The sequence below is a fragment of the Vidua chalybeata genome, chromosome 5 (genome assembly GCF_026979565.1).
Source record: "Vidua chalybeata isolate OUT-0048 chromosome 5, bVidCha1 merged haplotype, whole genome shotgun sequence".
NCBI lineage: Eukaryota > Metazoa > Chordata > Aves > Passeriformes > Viduidae > Vidua > Vidua chalybeata.
Window position 1 is genome coordinate 43,123,614 of NC_071534.1, and position 22,605 is coordinate 43,146,218.

Below are 22,605 nucleotides of genomic sequence, written 5' to 3' on the forward strand. Positions count from 1 at the left end.
AGAGTTTAAATGAGTTAATATGAAGTCTTAAAGTGGTTAACCATCTGTCATTTCTCAAATGATCTTAATGGAATAAGTCTTCCATATTACACATATAATTGCTACTAATTTTTGTCTTGTACATGAACTATAGGTGGGGAAAAAAACCCTTGTAATTAACATAAACTGTAAGTGGGCATTTAAGTGTGTTGGCTGTTGATAATTCAAGTAAATCTTATCTGTTGTCACTGCCACATCAGATGGCCAACTGGTCACCATGGTTCTGTAGTTCTATACCAAATCAATGGGAAGGAAAAAGAAGGCCAAAGTAATTTGAATTTTTGAGTGCAGAGACATCAAAAGGGAAAAATACCTAATATATTATCTTCATTTAGATTGTTTTAATTTAATCTGGGTTCACAAGTTCTTTGCTCAGCAATGAATATCTGTTGCATCATGTTACAAGATTACAATTGCAGGGATGTATTCTATTTATATTTTTGGGAACCTTTTCTGCACTTTAAAGATGGTCTTGGCTCTTATTTTCCCATGTTGTTAGTGGATGGTTCAGGAAAACTGCCAGCATAATATTTTTCATCCCTAAGTAAGGGATGCAACTTAGTTGTCATTCCTATTTGCTATTGGATTGGATTATGATTATTTTTTTTTCTTAGACCTTGGCAGAATTTGGATACACAAGGCAAATATTGGGAAGGCTTGCAGTATGCATGTAGGAAATTCTATATAGACATTTATTTTTAATCATAAAATACAGGAAGGATAGGGGCTGATGTTGCATAGTGCAAATGAGGAGGCAGGTGCCACACCTTGTGGACAACACATTAAATTTTACTAAGTTCAGCAAGAGTCTCTGCACAGATAACAAATTTGGTGAGACAGGTCCCCAGCTGTCACTGCATTGAGATGCATCACAGCTTCTTGTGGGTCCAGATCAGTTTATGCCACCAGTCTCACTCTGTAGGGTGCAATACCTTCACAAAGTTCACCCTAGATACCCTTCTGAAGTAAAGTTTTTCTCAAACAAGCTACATGAGTATTCTGAAATAGTATTTCAAAATAAATCCAAATAAAATGAAATTCTTCACCTTTACTGTATGTGCCTGTATATATATGTGTGTATATATATATACACATATGTATACATACATGTGTCTATATATACACATATATATACATACATGTATATATATATTTGTATGTATGTGTATATATATTTGTGTCTATATAATGTATTTTCATACACAAATATGCAAAATTAAATCAATTGCATCATCACATAATTTTTACCTTTTTAAGTTGTCTGTGTCATAAGAGCTATTTAGTGAGACATTCATATGCACTTACTGTTGTTTGTAGCAAATTGTTGTAGCAAATTACTGTAGCAAATTTTGGAGTTAAAAATTTGTCTCTATTTAGAAAGATCTCATTCCAGGGGTAGTTTAGTCAATATAAATAGAGTATTTAAAACTTCATTTGATTCACAAGACAGTGATGTTATGAATTTTAGCACTGTTGAGCATGAGCCTTGGACAGTGCAAAATGGATTTCAGACATACTAGATAATAAAGCTTTAGAATTGACTTAAACCCATGCATTTGGTCTTTGTACAAGATGTTTATGCAAGTTCAGGTTGGGAAATCATTAAAATTTCTCTGCAAAAAAAAATTTTATTTCTTTGCCTCTGTAGTACTATTGTCTTGAGCCTGTTCCTATCTCCATTATAGTGTGCAGTGAAATAAGTATAGACCGTTCATTAAATATGTCACATGATTTCTAAAGATTTTTGAAATAAATGGCCTTGAGAAGTAAAATTTTAACATTTCTCAATTAGGCAAATAATGTTTCTAGACTGGTTTTTGAACTTAAAAACCATATTGCAGGTTATCTTTTAATGATTCTTTAATAAATTGCTTTTTTGCGTCTTTGTAATGCATGGTCCTGTCTGCTTCTGCAGTTTCTGATTTGGTATTTAAGATTGCTCAACTCAGGCCCTGTAATTATCTCCTTTTTCTTTTAAGGTGGATTTCCAAGTGTTTGAATAAAAAAAGAAACCAAAGTGATAAGCATGAATTAATGAAGAATTATGAACAGAGCACCACCCTTTTTATTAATAATAAGTATTTCTGTTTCAATAAAGCTGAGCAATCTGTTTTGTTATCAGTAGTGATAAACCTGTTTCTGGTGGTCTCTTTAAATTGGTGTGGATAGCATGCCAAGCTCTGAAAGAGTAGATGTAGTGACATGGTTTATGTACAGGATTTTTTTGGATGTAGTTTAACCATGTAAGCAGTCCATAAAAGAGCCACTCAGTGTAAGCTGTCTGCTCTGTTAGATGTCGCTGGAGAAAGCAATATGAAGAAACGCTGTGTTTAAATGTTTTTTAATTGTGTTACTGAAGCTAAGATCAGATGATACAGAGAAACAAATTTGGATGGACTGTAAAACCCACTGATCCATTTTTTTTTCTGATTTTTTTGTATTCCAATCATATAAAAATCTCCTTTGATTGAATCACAGATTTTCTCCTAAACATTTCTCTGAAACATTTTCCTCCTAAAAATGACATGTAAACTTCAATCCAGGAATCATTCATCAGACCATGAACTTTTCATGAGTCAGTAATATGTGATTTCAATAAAAATAGACCTAAAGTCTGAGCAGATAACCACAGAAAAAGTAGTGATGGCTCTTTCAATACAGTTTGTACAGAAGCATATTCCATGCTTACAAGAGGATAAGAAACCCTAAAGCTTATGTAGAGTAGGATACCAGGCATATTATCTTTGCATCCAAATCCTGCTATTTAGCTTATGGAAAGTTAATTTTATTGATACTATATGCTTTGAGGGGAAAAAAAAAAATCCATCTTCAAAGACTCGGTAGTTTTTCTTACCCCCCAGAAAAGCAAGTGTTAGGAAGGCACACTCCAATGTGGCAGTCATCTCTTTATATGAAGGACATGCATCTGTGCAAATGATCTTCAAGGCTCTACTCCTGCAAACCTTAGTGGGCTTTCAGAGCTGCTCCAGCCACACACATAGAGCCCTTCCTCCTGCTGTGACAGTCTGCAATCACCTGCTGCCCTCTAATATACTCTTTTCCCTTGTTAAGAGCTGCTGTACATGCCAGGGGTGCTTCTGCATTTCTAAGGCATAAGATGGCTGACTAAGCTTCCTCTTTGAGCACGATACTTAATTTGTCAAATGTAGTTATTTAAGCTGAGTTTACCAATGTGATGTATTCCTTCTCCTGGGATACCAAGATAATGGCTTTGCAGGGTATTTTGGCCTGCTGAATAAGTTTCACACATTCCCATAGTTATTATCTTCTTGTGTGTTATTACAAAATAATTAATAATTAACATTTAAATAAAAACCATATTTAAATAATATCATAATATTAACATAAAATAAGAAAGCCAGGATACTGTTACAATATAGATTATACTTTTTAACCTAATTTGCATGACCATTACTTTATTTTTCTATTATGGAGTGGTTTCACATAAATAGTGTTTCAGCCAGCATAAGAGATTTCACTATGTTAGGAGGTCAGAGTCAAATATTGTTAAATGGATTTTAGAGGGGCTGGATCATTTGGTGAACAATAACAATTTTAGTTATTCATGCTGAGAGCAAAGTAATTAAATCTCATGCTGGAGGGCAGAGGCCTGCAGCCTGTGCTCTGCTGCATCCAGTAAGGGTTGAAGAGAGCATGACTGGTGATACAAGAGACACAAGTCCTTGTTTATAAGAGGCATATTAGGTTAATGTTAATAAAAACCAAACAAATAAACACTCAACAACAGCAAACCCACAAAATTTATTAGTTATATTGAGGTGAAAGTTTCCTCCGTTTGAACAACAGGTCCTTGCCATTACTAGAGGAAAATTTACCTCTACTGATGGATTGGATATGTGCCATTCTGCCAGTTTTTTACTCCTACAGTTTATGGCCACTATTGAAATAGCACGTTGAAAATTTCCATAGTTATTTGCAAATGTTAAGAAATTAATTTTCTTGACAACTCAGTGGGATATGTGAAGTCATTATTTATAAAGAGGAAGATTCAGAGCAGTCTTCCCCCTCAAAATGGGGGAAGAAAGAGCATCTGATTCCAGGTTTAAGACTTGAGTTAAATAGGCAGAACTGGTCTAAGCTGCACTAATAAAATTCACTAAAACCTAGGCAGAATGATACCTATGAAAACTTCACATGCAGGTTAGTCCATGTGTGCTGATTAAAATTAGAAGTCTTTATGTTCCCCAAACAGGTTTTCCTGAAATTTAAATGTCAGGCTCTGAAATTATATGTGGATAGATGAATACTGTTGATATAACAAAAATGCAAGGAGTATTTCCAGAAGATGGAAGCATTTTATTTTGACACCTACAGACTGAGATGCTGCATTTTGAAAATAATAGAGCTTTTCATGTATCATTTTGAAATGACACTTTAGGGCATCTTCTTTTAAGATTCCATTTACCATTTCTTAAAAATTGCAAACTGAAACATTAAAATGTTCTGTAACCTAAATACTTAAGCAATGCTTTTTTCTTCAGATTAAGTAGTGCACTGCAAGCCAAGACAAAATTACATTCTCCAGACTGTTAATTTATTCCCAAAAGGGATATTTCCTAATATGTCCTAGTCACCAGACTGAGGAGTCTCATCCATCACACTCCAGTGCTAGGACATGCCATGCTAGAAGCCCCTTGAAAAGCAGGCAGACCTCTGTTTCCAGGTTATTTATTTCATCTAAATAAAGTGCTTTGTATGGGCTGAGGGGAGGGAAAACACGGGCTGCACTTCGAAGACCTGCCTTCTGCTAACCATGCCGTTTGCAGTTTGGAGTGTGCGTCTCGCACCATTAGTCAGCTTTCTGAAGGAAACCCGAAGAATCCCACATAAGATCAACCTGCATGAATAAATTATACAGTAGAAGTAGCATATGGTTTTTCAGTATGCTAGCCAACTCTTCGGCAAATGTTTATGGAGAATACTGTAGCCCACATAGAAAGTGTAATGATGGTGGCTCCCTGTTAATGGAAGTGGAATTATGCTGCAGTGCAGTTATTACATACTAGTATGGGATAAAAATAAATACCCTGGCTATACCATGGTTAAATGTTCACATAGCTAGCCCTATTGCCAGTAAATACTACTGTGTTTCTCTCTTTTTAATCTGGAAATCTATACAAAGCTCCTATTTTGTTGTGGTTTTAAAAATTCAGAACCATCCCATTCTTGTTTCCCTTTTCAGAGCATGATGAATGTGTAACGAACCAGCACAACTGTGATGAAAATGCACTCTGTTTCAACACTGTGGGCGGGCACAACTGTGTCTGCAAGCCAGGTTACACAGGAAATGGTACCATCTGCAAAGGTAAGCTCCTGGAAACCTGAACGAGATGCTCCATCATTGGTGATGCAATGCTGGATGTTTGCCTTGCGCAAGACAGACAAAATGCCAGGCTAGGCACTTGGGTCCTTCACCTATATGATCTTCACAGGCATATACACACTGACTTTGCATTTGGCAGTTTGCAGTAATTTGAAGATGATGCATACATAGATAGTAGGCTCTAAAATTTGAAGTAGTTATGTTTCATTTTTTTGTGTCAGCAGTTTTTATATATGGTACACTATTCAAGGAAGCCCACAGTTATCAAGAAACCTACGTCTATGAAAACATTGTCAGATTTACATTGTCTGTGGTCAATGACTTGCTATTTTACTTGGATGATCGAAAAATTGTTTGGTATGTCTTGTTATCATAAGTGAGAAAAGCAGTAGACATGGGCATACAAAACTTTCACTACAAGTGAGACAGTGTCATGTTTTCTAACATTCCGATTCACTTCCAAATATTAGAACTTAAATTTCTAGTCTTAAAAAGATGCTTTCCCAGAGGTACAATTCTGCTTTTATTCCTGTTGCATTTCACATTAGAAGAAATTGTACTTGGTAGCTGGGCCCAGACCCTTGGAATTTCTCAAGCTCTGATCACAGGAATTAGAGAGCGCTTGAAAAAAAAAGTAGCGTAGCCGTAGGGGAATGAGCTTAGATGTGGGAAGTGGGACAGATGCAGCAACACCATACCCAGTGTTCCTTGAGGTTGGACCTCAGTGCTCTTGACCTCTTAGATGTCAGAATCTAAGGGTCCAGAGTTAACATTGGTAATATCACATAGATGCCTTCTGCTGCTGTCTATTGCCAAATCTAAGCACCCAGAATTTCTTTAATTGTCAAGTCTGATTGAGGTCTTAGCACTAGTTATTCAATTACCTGATTAACAGTACAATTTTTCTATATATACCACAGACAAGCTCTTTGTAAAACATGGCAGCCTGGTTCACTTCCAGTCAAACACATGAGTAGAGGGAGGCATGTCAGCAGATATGTCCTTCTGTGCTGGGCTCTCTGGGGAATAAGAAGAAAGTCTTGTTCTGATGAGGTTTAAACCCAAAGCATCTTCTTTAAGACGAACCCAGCTCACTCCTGTGCTGTGCTTGGTAGTAGTCCCAAATTCTTCTGCTGGAGGTGAGTCAGCTACTAAAAGATTCTTTGGGTCAAAGAGAAGGTGCATAACCCTGTAGCACTGTGTTCAGCTCTTCTGAATAAGAGCTCTGACTGCAGATCTGACAATTCAGAGGGCACCTGGCCCCACTGTGAAAGAAAAGTATATCCCCGCCCTCCCTCCTCAATATTGAGAAGGCAGTATGCAGGAGAAGGCTCTAAGAGTGTCTGTTGAAATCTGAGCAATGCACTTCTCTGCAGCCCTGGCTTGGATACCAGTGTCCTTCAAAGAGACCTGGATACTCCTCTTGCCCTCATGTCTTTGGCAGCTTTTCATGCACTGTGCTGCCAGCTGCAATCCTGTGCACCATGCACTCCTGGACTGGGAAGCTTAGATGTCTCAGTGACAATGGTCTCACACCACAAGGCTGGTGTCTCAAAACTGGATAGCTCAAATCTGTAACAGTTTTCTCTCAGGTGTGCCATAAGACCTCATCAGTAGTGCTGTTACACACAGCAGCTGCAAACCAAAGCCTTGCACCTCTGGCTGGTTACAAGTGCAGGGCTAGACCAGTGCCCTGAAGCAACTCTTTGTGTTGATTATAACTTCCAGATGCCTAGTTTCACCTACAGTTTCTTCTGGCCAGAGCATTTCCAATTCCATATTGCAGGTGCAATCAGCACAACTAACAGCTACTGTGCTTTCAAGCAGAGCTGGTTGCATTTCTGGGTCCACAGGAGTGGCTCTTGAAAGCATGCACTCCTGGAGAACACTACATCAAAATATGTAAGCGCAGCATGCCAAAGAACAAACCCAAGGATTGACTTTAAGTTGTAAATGCTGAAAGTTTCAAAGTTCTTCAGAATCCCTTGAGACAAAATTAGTATTTTTATTGTTTCTGTTAAATTACTTATTAAAGGACTGAGCTAGCCAGACAGTTTAATACTCAGTTGTGCCTATTATGTTCAGGCCTTTATTTGGGCAGCAGAACAGACCAGCGCTGCCCTAGGAAGAGTCTGTTCCAAGGGAAGATGTTGTCTTTCCTTGCTTCCCAGTGCATGCGAAGGAGCACATATGGGAGCTGTTGTCTTCAGATGATTTACTCTAATCTCCTTCTGTGGCTTGTCAGCCCATCTGGCCAGTGAGGCAAGGGGCCATAAACCATCTCTTTGTGACCTCTGTCCTTCGGAGAAGGCAGTCTCTGCACTCTGTGCCGCACGGGCAGTGTTCTGTGCCAGCCTGCTGGCAGACTGTGTCCACCTGCAGGATTGCTGAGTGTGATTCTCTTACCCATACATTTTGATTTTGCATTTTGCAGCATTTTGCAAAGATGGGTGCAGGAATGGAGGAGCCTGTATTGCATCCAATGTGTGTGCCTGTCCACAAGGCTTCACTGGGCCCAGCTGTGAAACTGGTAAGATTATAACTTAATTTACAATGAAGATAATCCAAGGAGGATATTTGAAGTAATCCAAGAATAAAGGAGAATTTAAGGTTATGCCCTGAAAGAAGAAGCTGCCACTAAAACGTTACTCACTTTTCTTACATGCTTCCCAGGAGAATATATTACAGCAATTCTAATTAGAAGCACATGGACTGCAAAAATTAGAACATGAATTAAGACATCTTGGGTTTTGATGTTTCATAATTAATAAGATTATTATGGACTTGCTTTTCACCTCAAATAGCCTTTGGTGTCTCATATAAATAACAGATAATCTGACATCTGGAAATAAATTTGAGTAACTGATTACTTTTGTGCTGTATATGTGTTCGTGGTTCACTAACCCATCTTCATTTGCAACCTTATTTGAAGACTTGTGATTAACCCAGCTTGCTTTACTCAGTGTTAAGGCAGGTTTCAGTGTTTTTACTCCTTTCACAAGCATTCCTTTATCTTCCCTCGCTACCCCTGAGGATGGCAGTACCACAAGGCTTTGTTTTAGAACTTTATTTTTTAAGTCTTGGATCTAATCAAATTGCCCAGCAGAGTAGGTAAAATGTTAATTCTTAGCATCTCAAGTGCCTGTAAATAATTTTTCAAAGTTCAAATTAATAGCTTCAGCACCTTTATTGCTGCAGATTTTTTAAATGCATTCTAAGCATACTTGCCTCCAGGAGGTAAAGGGAGAAAGCTTTCTTAGATTAATTGGCTTCAGTATGCCTAACAAAAGGGCAGTCTGCCACCTATGATTGACTATTGTTGCTGTTCTATATTGCCTTCAATAAATCTTCCAAACAGTAGAAAGGAGGTCATTTGAGCAAGTATTGCTTTCATCTGACTTGTAAACATATCTTGTTTAATGAAAAACACAGCCCGGGCTGAATTCTGTATTATCTGGTCTATTGGAGAGGTGAGAAAATTGGTTGTTTTCATTCTTCTGTATTTGATCAGATATTCCCACAGAGCACATGAGGGATACTGTGTGAAAAGCAGCATCCTAATTGCTCATCTATTTCTAAAACAATGTTGAAAGAGCAATTTTTCAAGTATTGCTCACTATTTCACAGACTGTACATACCATAGTGCAGGGTACCAAGTTCTCTCCATTGTAACACTGCTTGGAACAAATTGTATGCTAAGATATTGCTCAAGTATTAAATCAGTTAGTTTGTTTTAGTGATGGCTGTCTTACATGTTCCTTGAACTGCTCTCCTGTTCTCAACTAAATATAACATGGATAGTTTCAAAGTGCATAACCATCTTTTGCAGCTTTATACTCCTATCTGAAGTGTATAGACTAGAAGCATATTCTCTTTAGTCTCCTTCTATAGTCAATGTTAATGGCCACTATCAAAGAGAGATCTTACTGGCTTTTTAGAATTGACCCTGGAAGTCCTGCCTGTACTCCCTTCTTTATAGGACAATCTAGGGATATTCAGTCCCCAATCCAGTATATTCAAGTACCTTAAGCTAACTTAAATTAGATTAACTGCATTCAGCCCCAAATGTCCTTCAAAAGAATATGAACTACTGGCCTAACTTCCCATCCTTCCTGCCCTTCAGGAAACATATAGGGAGGCAGGCAGAGGCTTGGAGCACATCTTGTGCCTTTTTGAATACCTGATCTCAATGTTTAACATCTGGTTAGTATGGTGGTGATCTGATAATCACATAGCTAGTGATAATGTTGCTATGATGTGGAGCCAATTTGCCAGCCCCAAACCAATTTCATAGCTCAGTTTTCTGAGGAAAAGACCCTCTCTCCTGTTTAATTTCTGTTGAACATCATATTTTTTTTTCCTACTATAGAAATAAATAATGCTAAAAGTCAGCCACAGGAGCACGGGTCTGGTCACCTCATGTGGAGACTAATATGCAGAGTAGGATTGTCATCTACTTGTGCATGGCTTTGAAACATACAGTCTGAAATACGGTGAGAGTGGCAAATGGAAGAAATATCTGGTGGGTAAATAGTAAAAGCTGATCTTTTCTGAGACAGCACTGTAAGAAAAGGGGTGCTGTATACAGCCATAAAAGAAAACTGGAGCTTCAAAGAGTACACTCATAGTGAATGTAGCAGAGTTTGCTGAAGGTACTTCTCGTTAGGCTTGAAATGTTTCGTACTACAAATAATTTATGCTGGAAGCTTCCCTTTGGGCAGTCTCTATATCTACAAAGGTGACGCAATCTTCTCTAGGCAGATGTCTTCCATTGCAATCGCATACAGAGAAGGGAAGGATTCATGTAAAGGTACCAAATCTATTTTAAAATTGCACATCACTTACTTCTGTTTATGCTACACATATTTTAAAACTGCTTATTGAAGAAACTTGGGATTTTAAACTTAAAATATACAGTTATGTAGACATTATCGGCAGCTGCTGAACCTATGAATTAATTAGCAGGAGATTGAAACCCCAACAATGACCTAGAAAATGCAATCATCAGTTCTTACCGTTTCTTTCTGTAAAAGGTGTTTAAGAATTCTGTTTAAATTATTTCTCAGAATCATAGAAAAGAAAGGATGAAGTTGGAAGGGACCTCTGGAGATCATCTTATCTAATCTCCCCACTCAGATCAGGGTCAAATACAGCTGGCTTCTACAGCTGGCATACAGGACTGTGCCCTGTTGGATTTAGAGTATTTTCAGGGTTGGAGACTCCACAAGTTCTCTGGGCAACCAATTCCAGTGTTCAATCACCCTCAGAGCACAAAAAAAAAAAATCTTTTCATTATGTTCACATAAAATTTGCCATGCCCCTAGTCCCTTTTCTGGACATGACTGAGAGTTTCTAGCTTCTTTCAACACTGTTAGGTATTCATACACAATTATAAGTTTCCCCTCAACCTTTTCATTTCCAGGCTGAGCATCTCAGCTCTATTAGCCTCTCCTGGTATGACAGATGCTCTGCTCCATTAATCATCTTCACTGCACTGCACTGGATTTGCTCCATGTCTCTCCTGTACTAAGGAAAACAGTGCAAGATCCAGCACTCCAGAGAGGATCCTAGCGCATGAAACAGAGGGTCATGATCATGTCCCGTGACCTGCTGGCAACTCTGGAGGCTGTTGGCCACCTTTGCTACAAGTGCATAATGCTGCCTCATGTTCAGCTCATATCCACCAGCACCTCCAGATTGGTTTCTATCAAGTAGCTTTTCCACTGCCCTTCTGGTGCCTGAGGTTGTTTCTTAATAGTTGTAGGACTTTGCATTTCCCTCTGAACTTGAAGATTTTCCCAGCGGCCAGTTTCTCCAGCCTGTTGAGGTCCCTAATGTCACTAAAACTATCAGGTGTACCAACTTCTCCTCCAAATTTCCTATCATCTGAACATGTCCTGAGTGTGCTCTCTGCCTTATTGTGCAAATGTTAAGCAGTCCTGGCCCAGCACTTGTTGTTTACCTGGGTGTATGTTGGTAAGTGACTAGTCTCCAAATGGATGTTGTACAGCTGAACAGAGCTCTCTGATGCTGGGCACTCTGCAGATTTTCTGTCTATCTCGCTGTCCATTTATTTAGCCCTCACTTTTTAGCTTGTCTCAGGATGTTATGTGAGTATCAAAACTTTGCTAGTTTTTGATACTCACATAACATGTGAGTATCAAACTTACATGATGTACTGCTCTTCTCCCATTTACCAAACCTAGTCATCTTACTTTAGAAGGCTATCAGGTTGGTCAGGCATTATTTCATCTTCATAAATCAGTGTTGACTGTTCCAAATTACTTTCTTATCCTTAATCTGTTTAGAGGATACCATAATCTTCCCAGGGGTGACTAATCTATAGTTCCCTGGATCCTTGCCTTTTTCAAAGATAGGAAGGACATTTGCTTTCTTCCATTTCTGAGGAGCTTCTTTCAGTCACTCTGACCTTTCAAAGACAATTCAGGTTGGCCTCAAGTGTGACATGATCCAGCTTCCTCAGCACTTCTGGGTGCATCCAATCAGGTTTGATTGATCTGTGTTTTTTTCCTGTTTATTTAGATATTGATCCTTCTCCCCCATGGGTAGATGTGTCTTGCTTCAGACAGAATTTTCCACTGGTCTTGGTGACCTGGGACACCTGAAGGCAAATCTTACCTAAAAAGACCAAAGTGAAGAAGGAGTTGAGCACCTCACTGTTTAAAATTTCCTTTCCAAAAAACCCATACTTGCATACTCAATCAGTATCCGTATTTCTCCCAAAGCCTGAGAGGGATGATGCTGTCTATGCTTAGCTCCTCCCTGTGCAGCCTAAACTCAGTGCAGCTTTTGCAAAGAGAAGTGAAGTCCTGTGTAAGTAAGAATGGTTTCATAACATTTTTTCTTCCAAAATGGTGCTTCTGGGGCATCAGTAGGAATCTCACTTCTGTTGGAAACATAAGAAAGAGAATCAACTCTTACTGCTGGTTGGGTATTTCAGTGTGCAATATTCACTGTGGACTGTCTTGCAGTTAACAGAGCACAGAGCTGTTACAACACCTTTGAACGATCTGCTGGGAGCCTTTTAGATTAATGATGAAATGTGCCATGTGGAAATGGAACAGTGGAAGGAGGTGGCAGATGGAAGAATCATATGCAGATATATCAGCCAATACCACCTTTTAAAAAAAATTGGTATTAAGCCAATAAAAATGAGGCTAAAAGTCATCAAGTCACAAAAATGAGTGGGAGAATTTCTATGTCTCCTCCCAAAGGATATGGATTGAGTCATTATTAATGTTGGGGGATACATTCATTGGCTTAGGGAGGCGGGGTTTATATTTTAAAAAAATTTAAGTTTTATAAGACACACCAGCAGTTTATCAAGTAGAGCAGCTTTCTGCAGTGTAGAGATGAGACTACCAAGTAAATCTAAATGTATTTGTGTCTGGTAAACTTTTTCAAAATACCTGACTTAATACTGTTGTCTTTGATTGCAAAATTAAGAAATCTTCAATTGGCATTTTTAAGTGCTGTCTTAAATTGTATTTGAAGTGTGTTATATTTAGAACTCAGAACCGGATGACTTTGTTAGATACGCTTGATGTTACTGCAACTCTCCTTTAATCTGTTGACAGAGCTTTAGGAGTGGACCTGCTCTCCTACTATATATGCATATCTGCTAGTGTATGCATACAAAATTACTGCGTTTTTGCTGCTTGTCAGCTTCTATTTTTTGAGTTTCCACACTTGTTTTGCGCTTTGAGTTTTCCTATGGACAGCTTTTAATTATGCATGAGATAAAAAAGCAGAGTTTGCTACTAGTAGTGTTTTGATGTAGTTTTTGTTAACAGGTGGCTGCAAGTTTCTGGATGATTTTCTGCCATTTGAATTTCCTGCTAATGAATTTTCCTTGGTTATTGCAGGAATCATGTCCACCTGTTACTAAACAATCCATTTCAAGCTGCTGAAAATAAACTGGCAGACAAAGCTCTTACCTTTGAATGCAACAGTTGAGAAAAATTTTAGCTTACAGATTCTACATTAATTCAGCCATACATTATTACTAACATTTGGCTTAATTAAAGGTGTAACTTTAAAAGCAAGAGTTATACCAAGAAGGGACACCTCCCCTATTTCATTTGTTTTCATAGTCCACTGGGCTTATTTGGAATTAGGTGTCTTGAGTATTCAGGCTCCTGATTTTGGACTCCTAAGTTTGAAACTTAGAAGTTAGAGGATACTTCTGTCAGGGAATGTTTTATTTACATTAATGATCTGATTTCAATTCATGGAAATAAGAGGAAGTAGAGCTACTCTATAGAGTCTGTAAAAAGCTGCAAGAAAATAGTTCTTAAGCATGATTTGCAGCATAAAACATTTTAATAGATGCCAGTTTGCAATAGGAATTCATAATGTTCTGAAGGTCTGAAAGTCAGGCCTTTGGAGTCACTTTGGAGTCTGGCATTTCAATGACAGTAATTTTCAAACTTCGTGAGCTATTATAAACTTTTCTTTTGGTGCATGAAAAAACAAACAAACAAACAAACAAAACCCCACCCAGAACAGAGCCCAGAGAAACTCAATTGTGCCTTTACTACATGTCCAGCTCATTGCTGGACTTCGTTGCCATAGCCTTGGGGAATCACTGCCATTTTTCTTCTTTGAGTACTTCCAAGTGCTCTTCATTTCCTTGGCAAGTCTCCTAGCTTCCTGCCCTGTTGAAATTTGGGTATGTGGCATGTTGGGTTGAGAGGTTTCACCTTTCTAGCTGTAGCTGAAATGTAGATAAAAGCACAGAGTTCTCAGTATCCTGTTAAAACAGGCTGAACTTTAACAGTAAATATCTAACTGTGCCTTTTATCCTTGGAAGCTGAATCTCTGAAATGAAAACATTTCTGAATTACACCTTCATTTAATTAATATCTTCTGTGGTTTCCATTTCAGCAGAAGGAGACAGGGCCCAGCTGCTAAAAATAATGTAATGATTTTGCTGAGGATGTTGAAACATGCTTTATAAATTACATCTCTGCTACATAAAGTCCCTACTCAGCTTGCACAGGCTGAGTAATGAGTAGTCTGCATTACAGTCTTTCTTGCCCTTTTCAAAGATGGCTATGTTGCATGTCAGCTACTTATTTCAGAAGCTAGAACTAGCCTTGGTTTATTGAGGTAAGGCATATAACTGGTGTGTTTAGTGTTGCCTGTAGGAAAAGCAGATAGTAGAATCATGAGCAAACTAATGGAAAGAATCCTATAACATCAACTTCTGTGTCTTCTTTAAGCATAGTAGCTAGTTCTAACTTAGACTAATATGTCACTGTGATAAATTTCCAGTCAGTTGATATGGAACCCTAATAATGAATTTTGAATATGTAATTTGTGTTCTGCAGTCCTATCACTGAACTACAGTTATGCAATTTGAAATAAGCGTCCTCAGATAGAATTTTTTTGGTGACATGAGGAGAGGTTAGCAGGGTATGGCTGTATGAGGTATTTCCTTACAAAGCCATATGAATGTACCAGCACCTGAGTGACAACATTACTGCTTTCCTTGTGGTTGTAAAATTTTTAATGCTTTCAAAATATAAAGTGACTTTTGAAATTTAAACAAGAAATTTAAACAAGAACTACTTGTAAGGAGTAGGCTAAAATCAACACAGTAATTTGCACAGTCACTTTACTGTAATTTTTGTGTTGCCCAGGGTGAAAACTATTAAATTTTACTTTCTGAACCACTGTATGTAGTAGCTACTTAGGCACTGTATGTAGTAGCTACTTAGGCACTGTATGTGCATAAGAGCAATGATTCAAATACAGAACTGGGCTCCCATGAACTATCTAATCCAATATCTTGGTGGTGTCACCAAGTCCTTTCAGAACTTGGAAATTATATATATATATATAAAATACATATATATATATATATATATTTTTTTTACTTGCCTCAATTTCAAATAAATAGTTTCTCAGAACAGTAATTCTAGGAATTTGGACTTCTGCACTGCTTACATGCCTCTGGTTAATGTAGTTTTCTGATGTACTGCATAGGGCACAATATCTGTATCTGTTCCTGACTCTCCAGTCAGGCGAGATAAACAGGGAGAAATAGCTTCACTCACAGAGCGTGACTTTCCAGGCAGACAGGCCTAATTTGTACTGTCAAATCTGATATTTGTAGAAAGTTTCTGAAAAATCTCATTTGGCTGCTCTAGAGCAGAGAGTGCTTTTGGTTCCTGTATTTTTGTTCCTGTAGTCCTCTTGATAAACCTTACATAAATTATGAGGTTAGGAGCCATCATCTTTCCAGCTTATTGTTGATAAGCTAGGCAATAGGTAACTGTGTTGTACCTTTTCCCCTTCTTAAATACACTATCCCAGCATGGGCTTGGCCGGTGGCAGGTCTGTCTTGGAGCGGGCTGGCTTTGGCTCTGTTAGACATGGGGGAAGCTTCTGACAGCTTCTCATAGCAGCCACTGCTGTAGCCTGTCTGCCTTAGAAAACCTGGCCTTGCAAATCTAACATAGCCTCTTTGTCTTGCCTGAACATTCTCCACTCATTAGTGTGAAGGGCATAAAGTAGTTAAAGTTTATTCTCCAGCTCAAAAGAATTTGCAAGATCCTTTACAGAGAGTACCAGAAACTACACCACAGAGTTGCTGCTGAAACCCTTCTTCATGAGATTTTTTTCCTCATGGAAAAAATTAATAGGTTTGTAGGTTTTTATTCAGAAATAAGTATAGAAACCTGAGTCTGTGATGTTTACTGTCTAAGTTTAGATTCAGAAAGGACTGTTGCTGAAAAGAGAATACTGCATATTCCTCAATACTAATAAAAATCTAGCAAATCATAAATTATTGTAATTTCAATTGTTATTACAATTTCAGCAAATTTCAGCTAGCTATATTCCAATAAAGGCCAAGTCTTTGTATTTACTATTAAGAGGAAGTTCAAAACAGAAGAAGAAGATGTGATTTGCAATCTCAGATACTGTGTTCAGCTGGAGAATGTACCTTTCTTGCAAGGAATGCTCTATGTTAACAATGTTCCAAGTGTTGATTAAGGCTACAGAAAAATAGACACGTGCACCCAATGGATCGGTTGCAAACTTGACATAAATGGTATAGATAAGCTGTTCATGAGATTCTGAAACTCATTTTGTTTGTGTACAAAACAACTTCCTGCTGTTCCCTTTTTCCAAATATTTTCCTTGAAAATGTATAATAATATGAAGTTAATGACTAGTGCTGGTGCTATATCAAACTAGTATTTCACATATCATAAAAATCAAATGTCCTTAGAGGCCAGCAGAACTGTACAGGGGCTGTTATACTTCTACAAAAAACATGTGTGGTCTACATTGTAAGATCTGTCTGAAACAAATAATGCAAGACTTCAATCACAGTATCAAAAAAAACATAGAATGGTTTAGATTAGAAGGGACCTTTAAGACCATCTAGTTCCAACCCCCCTGCCATTGGCAGGGACACTTTTCCCTGTACCAGGTTGCTCAGAGCTCTGTCCAACCTGGCCTTGGACACCTTGGACACAGCTTCTCTGGGCAACTTCTTCTAGGGCCTCACCACCCTCATAGTAAATAACTTCTTCCTAACATCTGATTTAGACCTACTCTCAGTTTTCAAGCCATTTCCCTTTGTTCTGTCACTACATGCCCTTTGTAAATAGTCTTTTCCAATCTTTCCTTTAAGTTCCCTTCAGGTAGTAGAAGGCCACAATTAGGTTACCCTGAAGTCTTCTCTTTTCCTGGCTGAACAATTCCAATTCTCTCAGCCTTTCCTCGTAGGAGAAGTGCTTCATCCCTCTAATCATCTTGTTGGATCTCCTCTGGACTCACCCCAGCAGGTCAATGTCCTCCCTGTGGTTGGGAGCCCATAGCTGGCTGCAGCACTGCAGCACTCCAGAGTGGAGTAGAGGGGCAGAGTAGGGGCAGAATCACCTCCCTTGACTGTCTAATCGTGTCCCTTTTGATGCAGCCCAGGATGTGTTTGGCTTTCTGGACCATGCCCAGCTTTGGGTCTCTGGTCATGTCCAGCCTCTCCTCCCCCAGCACCCCTGAGTCCTTCTCAGCAGGGCTGCCCTCGATCTGTTCATCCCCAGCCTGTGCTGATACCAGGGTTTGCCCCAGCCCAGGTGCAGCACCTCGCACTCGGTCTTGTCAAACCCCATGAGATTCCCATGGGCCCACTGCTCAGGCCTGTCCAGGTCCCTCTGGATGGCATCCTGTGCTTCAGGTGTGTCAACTGTGCTGCTCAGCTCAGTGTCATCTGCAAATGTGCTGAGGGACCACTTGATCCCTTCATCCCTGTCATTAATGAAGGCATTAAATAGCATCAGCCCCAATACGGACAATTATTATCAGTGAGTGTCCTTGTGACTTCTATTCTCTATTTGTATTACCAAATAAAGCAGGTGGGAGAGTAAGGGCAAGGGGTAGATGGAGCCCCACTTTCTCCTCATTTCAGATTTGGAATCAAGCCACACGAGGCTTGATTGAAAATTGAGTAGGTGAAAAAGTTTCCATAAGAAGAGAGTAGCAGAAGTCTAGGTAGGATGTAGGTAATCTCATTTCTTCTCCCTTTGCCCCTCTGTTAAAATAGCTGAGAGAAAACATGGTGGGGTTTGTAGCATGTTTGTCAGTGGGAAGTACAGTGAATTTGTAAAACGTAAAAAAACCCCTTTCACTTTCAAGGAGGACATATTCAAAAATGTCTATCTCATTATATATATAAAAAAAGGTTTAAAACTTGTCTTTGAGAGTAAACAAATGAGATCTGCAGCAAACCAGGATTCTGCAGATCAGATACTTTTGCCTGGCTGCAATGTTTGAAAGGAAGGTCACTCTCCCTGTTCTCACCTGAATTTTTCTCAGATAGGACAAGTAAGCTCAAAAATAGCAGGAGACTTTAGAAGGGCTTTAGAAGCTTGGAATGTTTACTTGCTTTACTTTGCTTTACATTTTTATTTATAATTATTCACAAAGAAAATCTTTTACAGAATTTAAACAAAAAATGCCCATATTGAATTTAATGCACATTCTGGATTTAGGCATGAACCCTGCTTACCTCATCCTTTCAGTTTTATAGCTAAAGATGCCTTGCTGCTTCATCCTTCTGTGTCTTTTTCTCCATATTCCTTGCCTGACAATTTCTTGGGTGCATATAATTTCTTTCCTCCCTCCGTGTCAAATTTTAAATCACAGAAGATTTTTTCTTTGCTGATGAGTCACGTATTGATACCTTTTTCTCTTTATATCTTTCTTTAGCTTGCTGCAAAACTACAATCGTATATGTAGCAGCTTAAGGAAAAGAAATGGGGAGAAAGAAACCAGGGAAGACAGAATACTACAAAACAGCTCTAAGGAGACAGGATTTTCTTGTTATTTCTAAAAAAATCTAAATGCATCCACTACTTAGCTATTGTTTGCTATGGGGAAAAAAATCCTTTATTAAACGTGAAAACTAAAGTTTCAGCTACATTCTTAAAATACAGTGGGCTATATATAGAATGTGAATAGTGCAGCTGGGCAGCATTATAATAGAATTTTCTTCTGTTATATAAGGGAGATAGGGATGACCTTCATCACTCATTGTAAGCTCTCTCATGAATTATGAGTCATTCAACTATTAGTGGAATTAAAATCTATAACACTGCCAGTCATTGTCCTGTATCCCTATGGAGCTCTTCCTTTTGCTGTCAACATGAGGACGTCTGCAGTCTGTACATATCATGCCAATGCTATGTTTATAGCCCAAGCAAAGAAATAGTGATTTAGTTTTAAGCTGTTTTTACAGCTTTTTCATATTTATATTGAGAATATTTACTGTTTTCTTGATGACTTGTTGTCAACTGTAGATGAAAGAATAATGTAAATGGGTTTCTTCGCTTTTTTTTTGTGCTTCAGCAATTTTATACAATCTCTACATGATTTGACAGGATTTCAGGAGTAGCAATGCAAATTAGTTGTCTATGGCCTAAGAGTCCTGGTAAGACGCCACTGGTAATAAAATGTAGGTAAGAATGTCTTAAACTTTAGCACACATATACTATGTGCAATACCCTGACCAAAGAGTAGAGGACTATGATAGGAGACCAAGCTCAAATCAGAGTGTCAAAACCAATTCCTAGTTCCCCAAACTGTGTTTGAGTTGCTTTGAGGGCTCTTTTGTTTGTTTTCTGTAATTTGCCTCTGAACGAAATGCTTGGAAATTTACTGTAATTCTTAACAGATCAGAGCTGATCTGAAACAACCTTTTACAAGGCTGAGAATATGCTGGTGGCATCAGTCTTTCATGTGAAAACATCCTAACTCATGGTTATGACTGACTTGACTCCTCACTTGAGGAAACCCAAGATCTTTTGTCAGTACACTGTGCAAGTGAAGGCTTCCTTCACACTCACTGGAAAAGAGGTAACATTTGGCAAACCTAGCTCTTCTCTTTTCAAATTAGTTCCCTTTTTTTAGAACTCAGATACCCTTAGCCATTTTTAGCAGCTGCCCACTAGTGTGTTAGTCCTGTTTCTCATGAGCAGATGCAGTGATATGACTTTCAGATGCTAGTAGGCATCTAAAACAGGTATGTCAAGGTATAAAAGTGTTTTTGCTATCTTGGAGAAAAGAAGTACTTTTCTTTTTCAAGATAGGGCTAATAAGCAAACAGAAGCATCTGTTCTAGTTAACATGAGATGCTGTACTGAGAATGATAAACTCTGTGAAAGCAAAACCATCTCTTTGTCAACAACTACAAATAGAGGCCAAATTATTCTTAATTAGTCTTACTAATGAGGATTGGCATGATTGGTGTCACACAATAGAGCTGAAAAATAAATTATGCTTATTTTGCAGTATTCATGAATGCACCTAGTTCATCATGGCCAATTAAGTGCTCTGAATTTCAATTTGTATTTGCTACAAATACACTTTCTTTGATGATACTGAGTGGGCAATGGGAGGCATAGTTTCAATTATTGGTGTGATCTGTGATTGATCAGTTTGTCACAACAAAGAATTGCTAGCAGGGCCACATGGTGAAGCAGTCAGTGGAAAATTCCCTTTGATAACGTTTCTATCTAATTTTGGAGCACTGCCACTGCCACACATGAAATACCAACACGATTGAATTTCTTTTTGCTGGCATTTAGCAGGACCTATGGGGGTGTGCAGAAATCAATGGGGGATCAGGAGTCTGGAAAATTGCATACTTGAAGAATTAATGAACTATAATTCTGTATTACATTCTCAATCACATTTTGCTTCCTTTTCATTAATGTAACTAAATTAGTTTTCCATGGACAGGGTATTTTATAAACTGCAATCATGGTCTTGCTGGGATTAAAATGAAAAAAAAAAAAAGACCTGTTATAATAGTAGCTATTTTTTCATGCAACATGACAGTTGGAAATTTTTAGTGAAGAACATATCATCTGCAGCACTGACTCCACCTGTCGAAGCAATTTTAAGATGACTTAACCATAAGTTCTACTAGATTTGGGAGGTGTTGAGATAGAAGCAGCAACTCCAAAGACATTCCAAATACTTTTTTTTCCCCCCAAGATGGGCCTTATTCATTATCCAGGGAAGCAGGGAGAGGAAGTGCCACAGTCTTTACTCTTCTCTGAAGGCTGTGGCTGAGATAACTGGTGTTTCTAGTGCTGTGTAGAGAAAGTTCTTCTGCTCATGGAATTTTGTTATGGTAGGATAGAATTCTGGGTGACTCCTCTCCTTGCTGTGTCCCATGGACCATCCATAAGCTTGCCCTTTATGATTTGAATTTGTAACTGAATAAAATGTTGGGATGAAATTGTAATTAAAACCAAGACTATTCTATGGTTTAATGACAACTTTGATGTGAGAACCATACAATGAAAAGAATGCCCTAGTACTCGAGATATGATACCATATCTTTAAAGAGTTCCTCAAACATGACAAATCAGAGTGAGATTGTAAACAAAATCAGTCTCTAGGACTGTGATTGACAAAGGAAGAAAGTTCTTTTTGGAGTCAGGAGCAGTGTTAGAAAAAAAAGGAGCTGATCAAACTTTACAAAATAATTTAAAAGTCATTCCAAACAACTTTTCTGGTATCACTGATATCTTCCTGAATTATGTCAGCATTCTTAGCCACTACATTCTTGAGGGTTTTATTCCTCTTTATGATATTTTTATGCATATGGTATATGAGAATGTAGTGGGATGGAAATCCCAAAGTTCTTATTGTTTTGTTTTAACAGTAAGATAGCTCCAGTATATTGAGCTACTTTCAGAATTTTACATTTCTCCTCCTTGACATGTTTTTTGCATAAGGTCTCAAATCAAAGGTCTGCTTGAACAGGAGAGTCTTCTCAAGTATCATCATATTAGAAATCTGTTGTCACATGAAAACCAACACAAACACTTTTCGGTTCTTAAATGTGAGAGATGGGACTCTAGAATTTGCAGCAGAGATGAACCCTTTTCAAGGCTAGTCCAGAAAATTGAGTCATTGACAGCAAATACATCATGTATTATAGTGAACTTTCATTTAGTCCTACTGAGTAAGTCCTTTTCCTCCTTCCATATGTATTTACTAAAATTAGATAACCCAGACATCATCTTAATACTACTGTATATTCTGAGCATAAATCTGAATAGTTGAAACATTACCTTTTTACATACAAGCCAGACATAATATCCTTGAAATTGTATTTACATATGCAAAGGCATATCAGAGTCTGACTGTTCCAAATGTACCCATGAAAAAACCCCGTGTATTGAAGATGTATCTGTTTAAGCAGCTTCTAAGTCTCCTAAACCACTTCTTCAGTGATCTGTTGCTGAAATTATTTTTCTTTCAGTTGTTTGCACTTCATTTATACTATATACGGGGCTGGGATATGGATGGCTCAGGAGGTAAGTGTTAGGCTGGAAAGGCTGTTGCCTTTGAAATGAGGTCTCAAATTCGGGCTGAGTCAGAAGAGACTGAACATTCTGGAAGATGCTGGCTGCTCATTAATCTTTGTAACCATATCCAATGACAAAACCCAATTAGCAATGGGACAGATTATTGCAATTGGGAGTCTCTATTAATTGGCAGTCTTACCTAGGTGCCATATATTATTCTGTCACAAAAAAACTTCAAGTGTGGAGACAGCTGAGTTCTAAATATACACAGCTTCCAATCTGTGGTGTTGACTTCTGGACAAGCAAGGACTTTGGTTTATATTGACCTGGATAAAGCAGTTTAGG

The 22,605-nt window shown here is 38.3% G+C and overlaps 1 protein-coding gene across 2 annotated transcripts in view; it reads left to right on the plus strand.

The window, feature by feature from the left end:
- The window catches only part of NELL2 (neural EGFL like 2), a 133,837-nt gene that overhangs the window by 90,592 nt on the left and 20,640 nt on the right, over positions 1-22,605 (plus strand). For both annotated transcript variants that reach the window (XM_053943717.1, XM_053943718.1), the window contains exons 14-15: positions 5,264-5,386; positions 7,839-7,934. In XM_053943717.1, the coding sequence (XP_053799692.1) occupies positions 5,264-5,386; positions 7,839-7,934 (219 nt within the window). The remainder of the gene's footprint in view (positions 1-5,263; positions 5,387-7,838; positions 7,935-22,605) is intronic.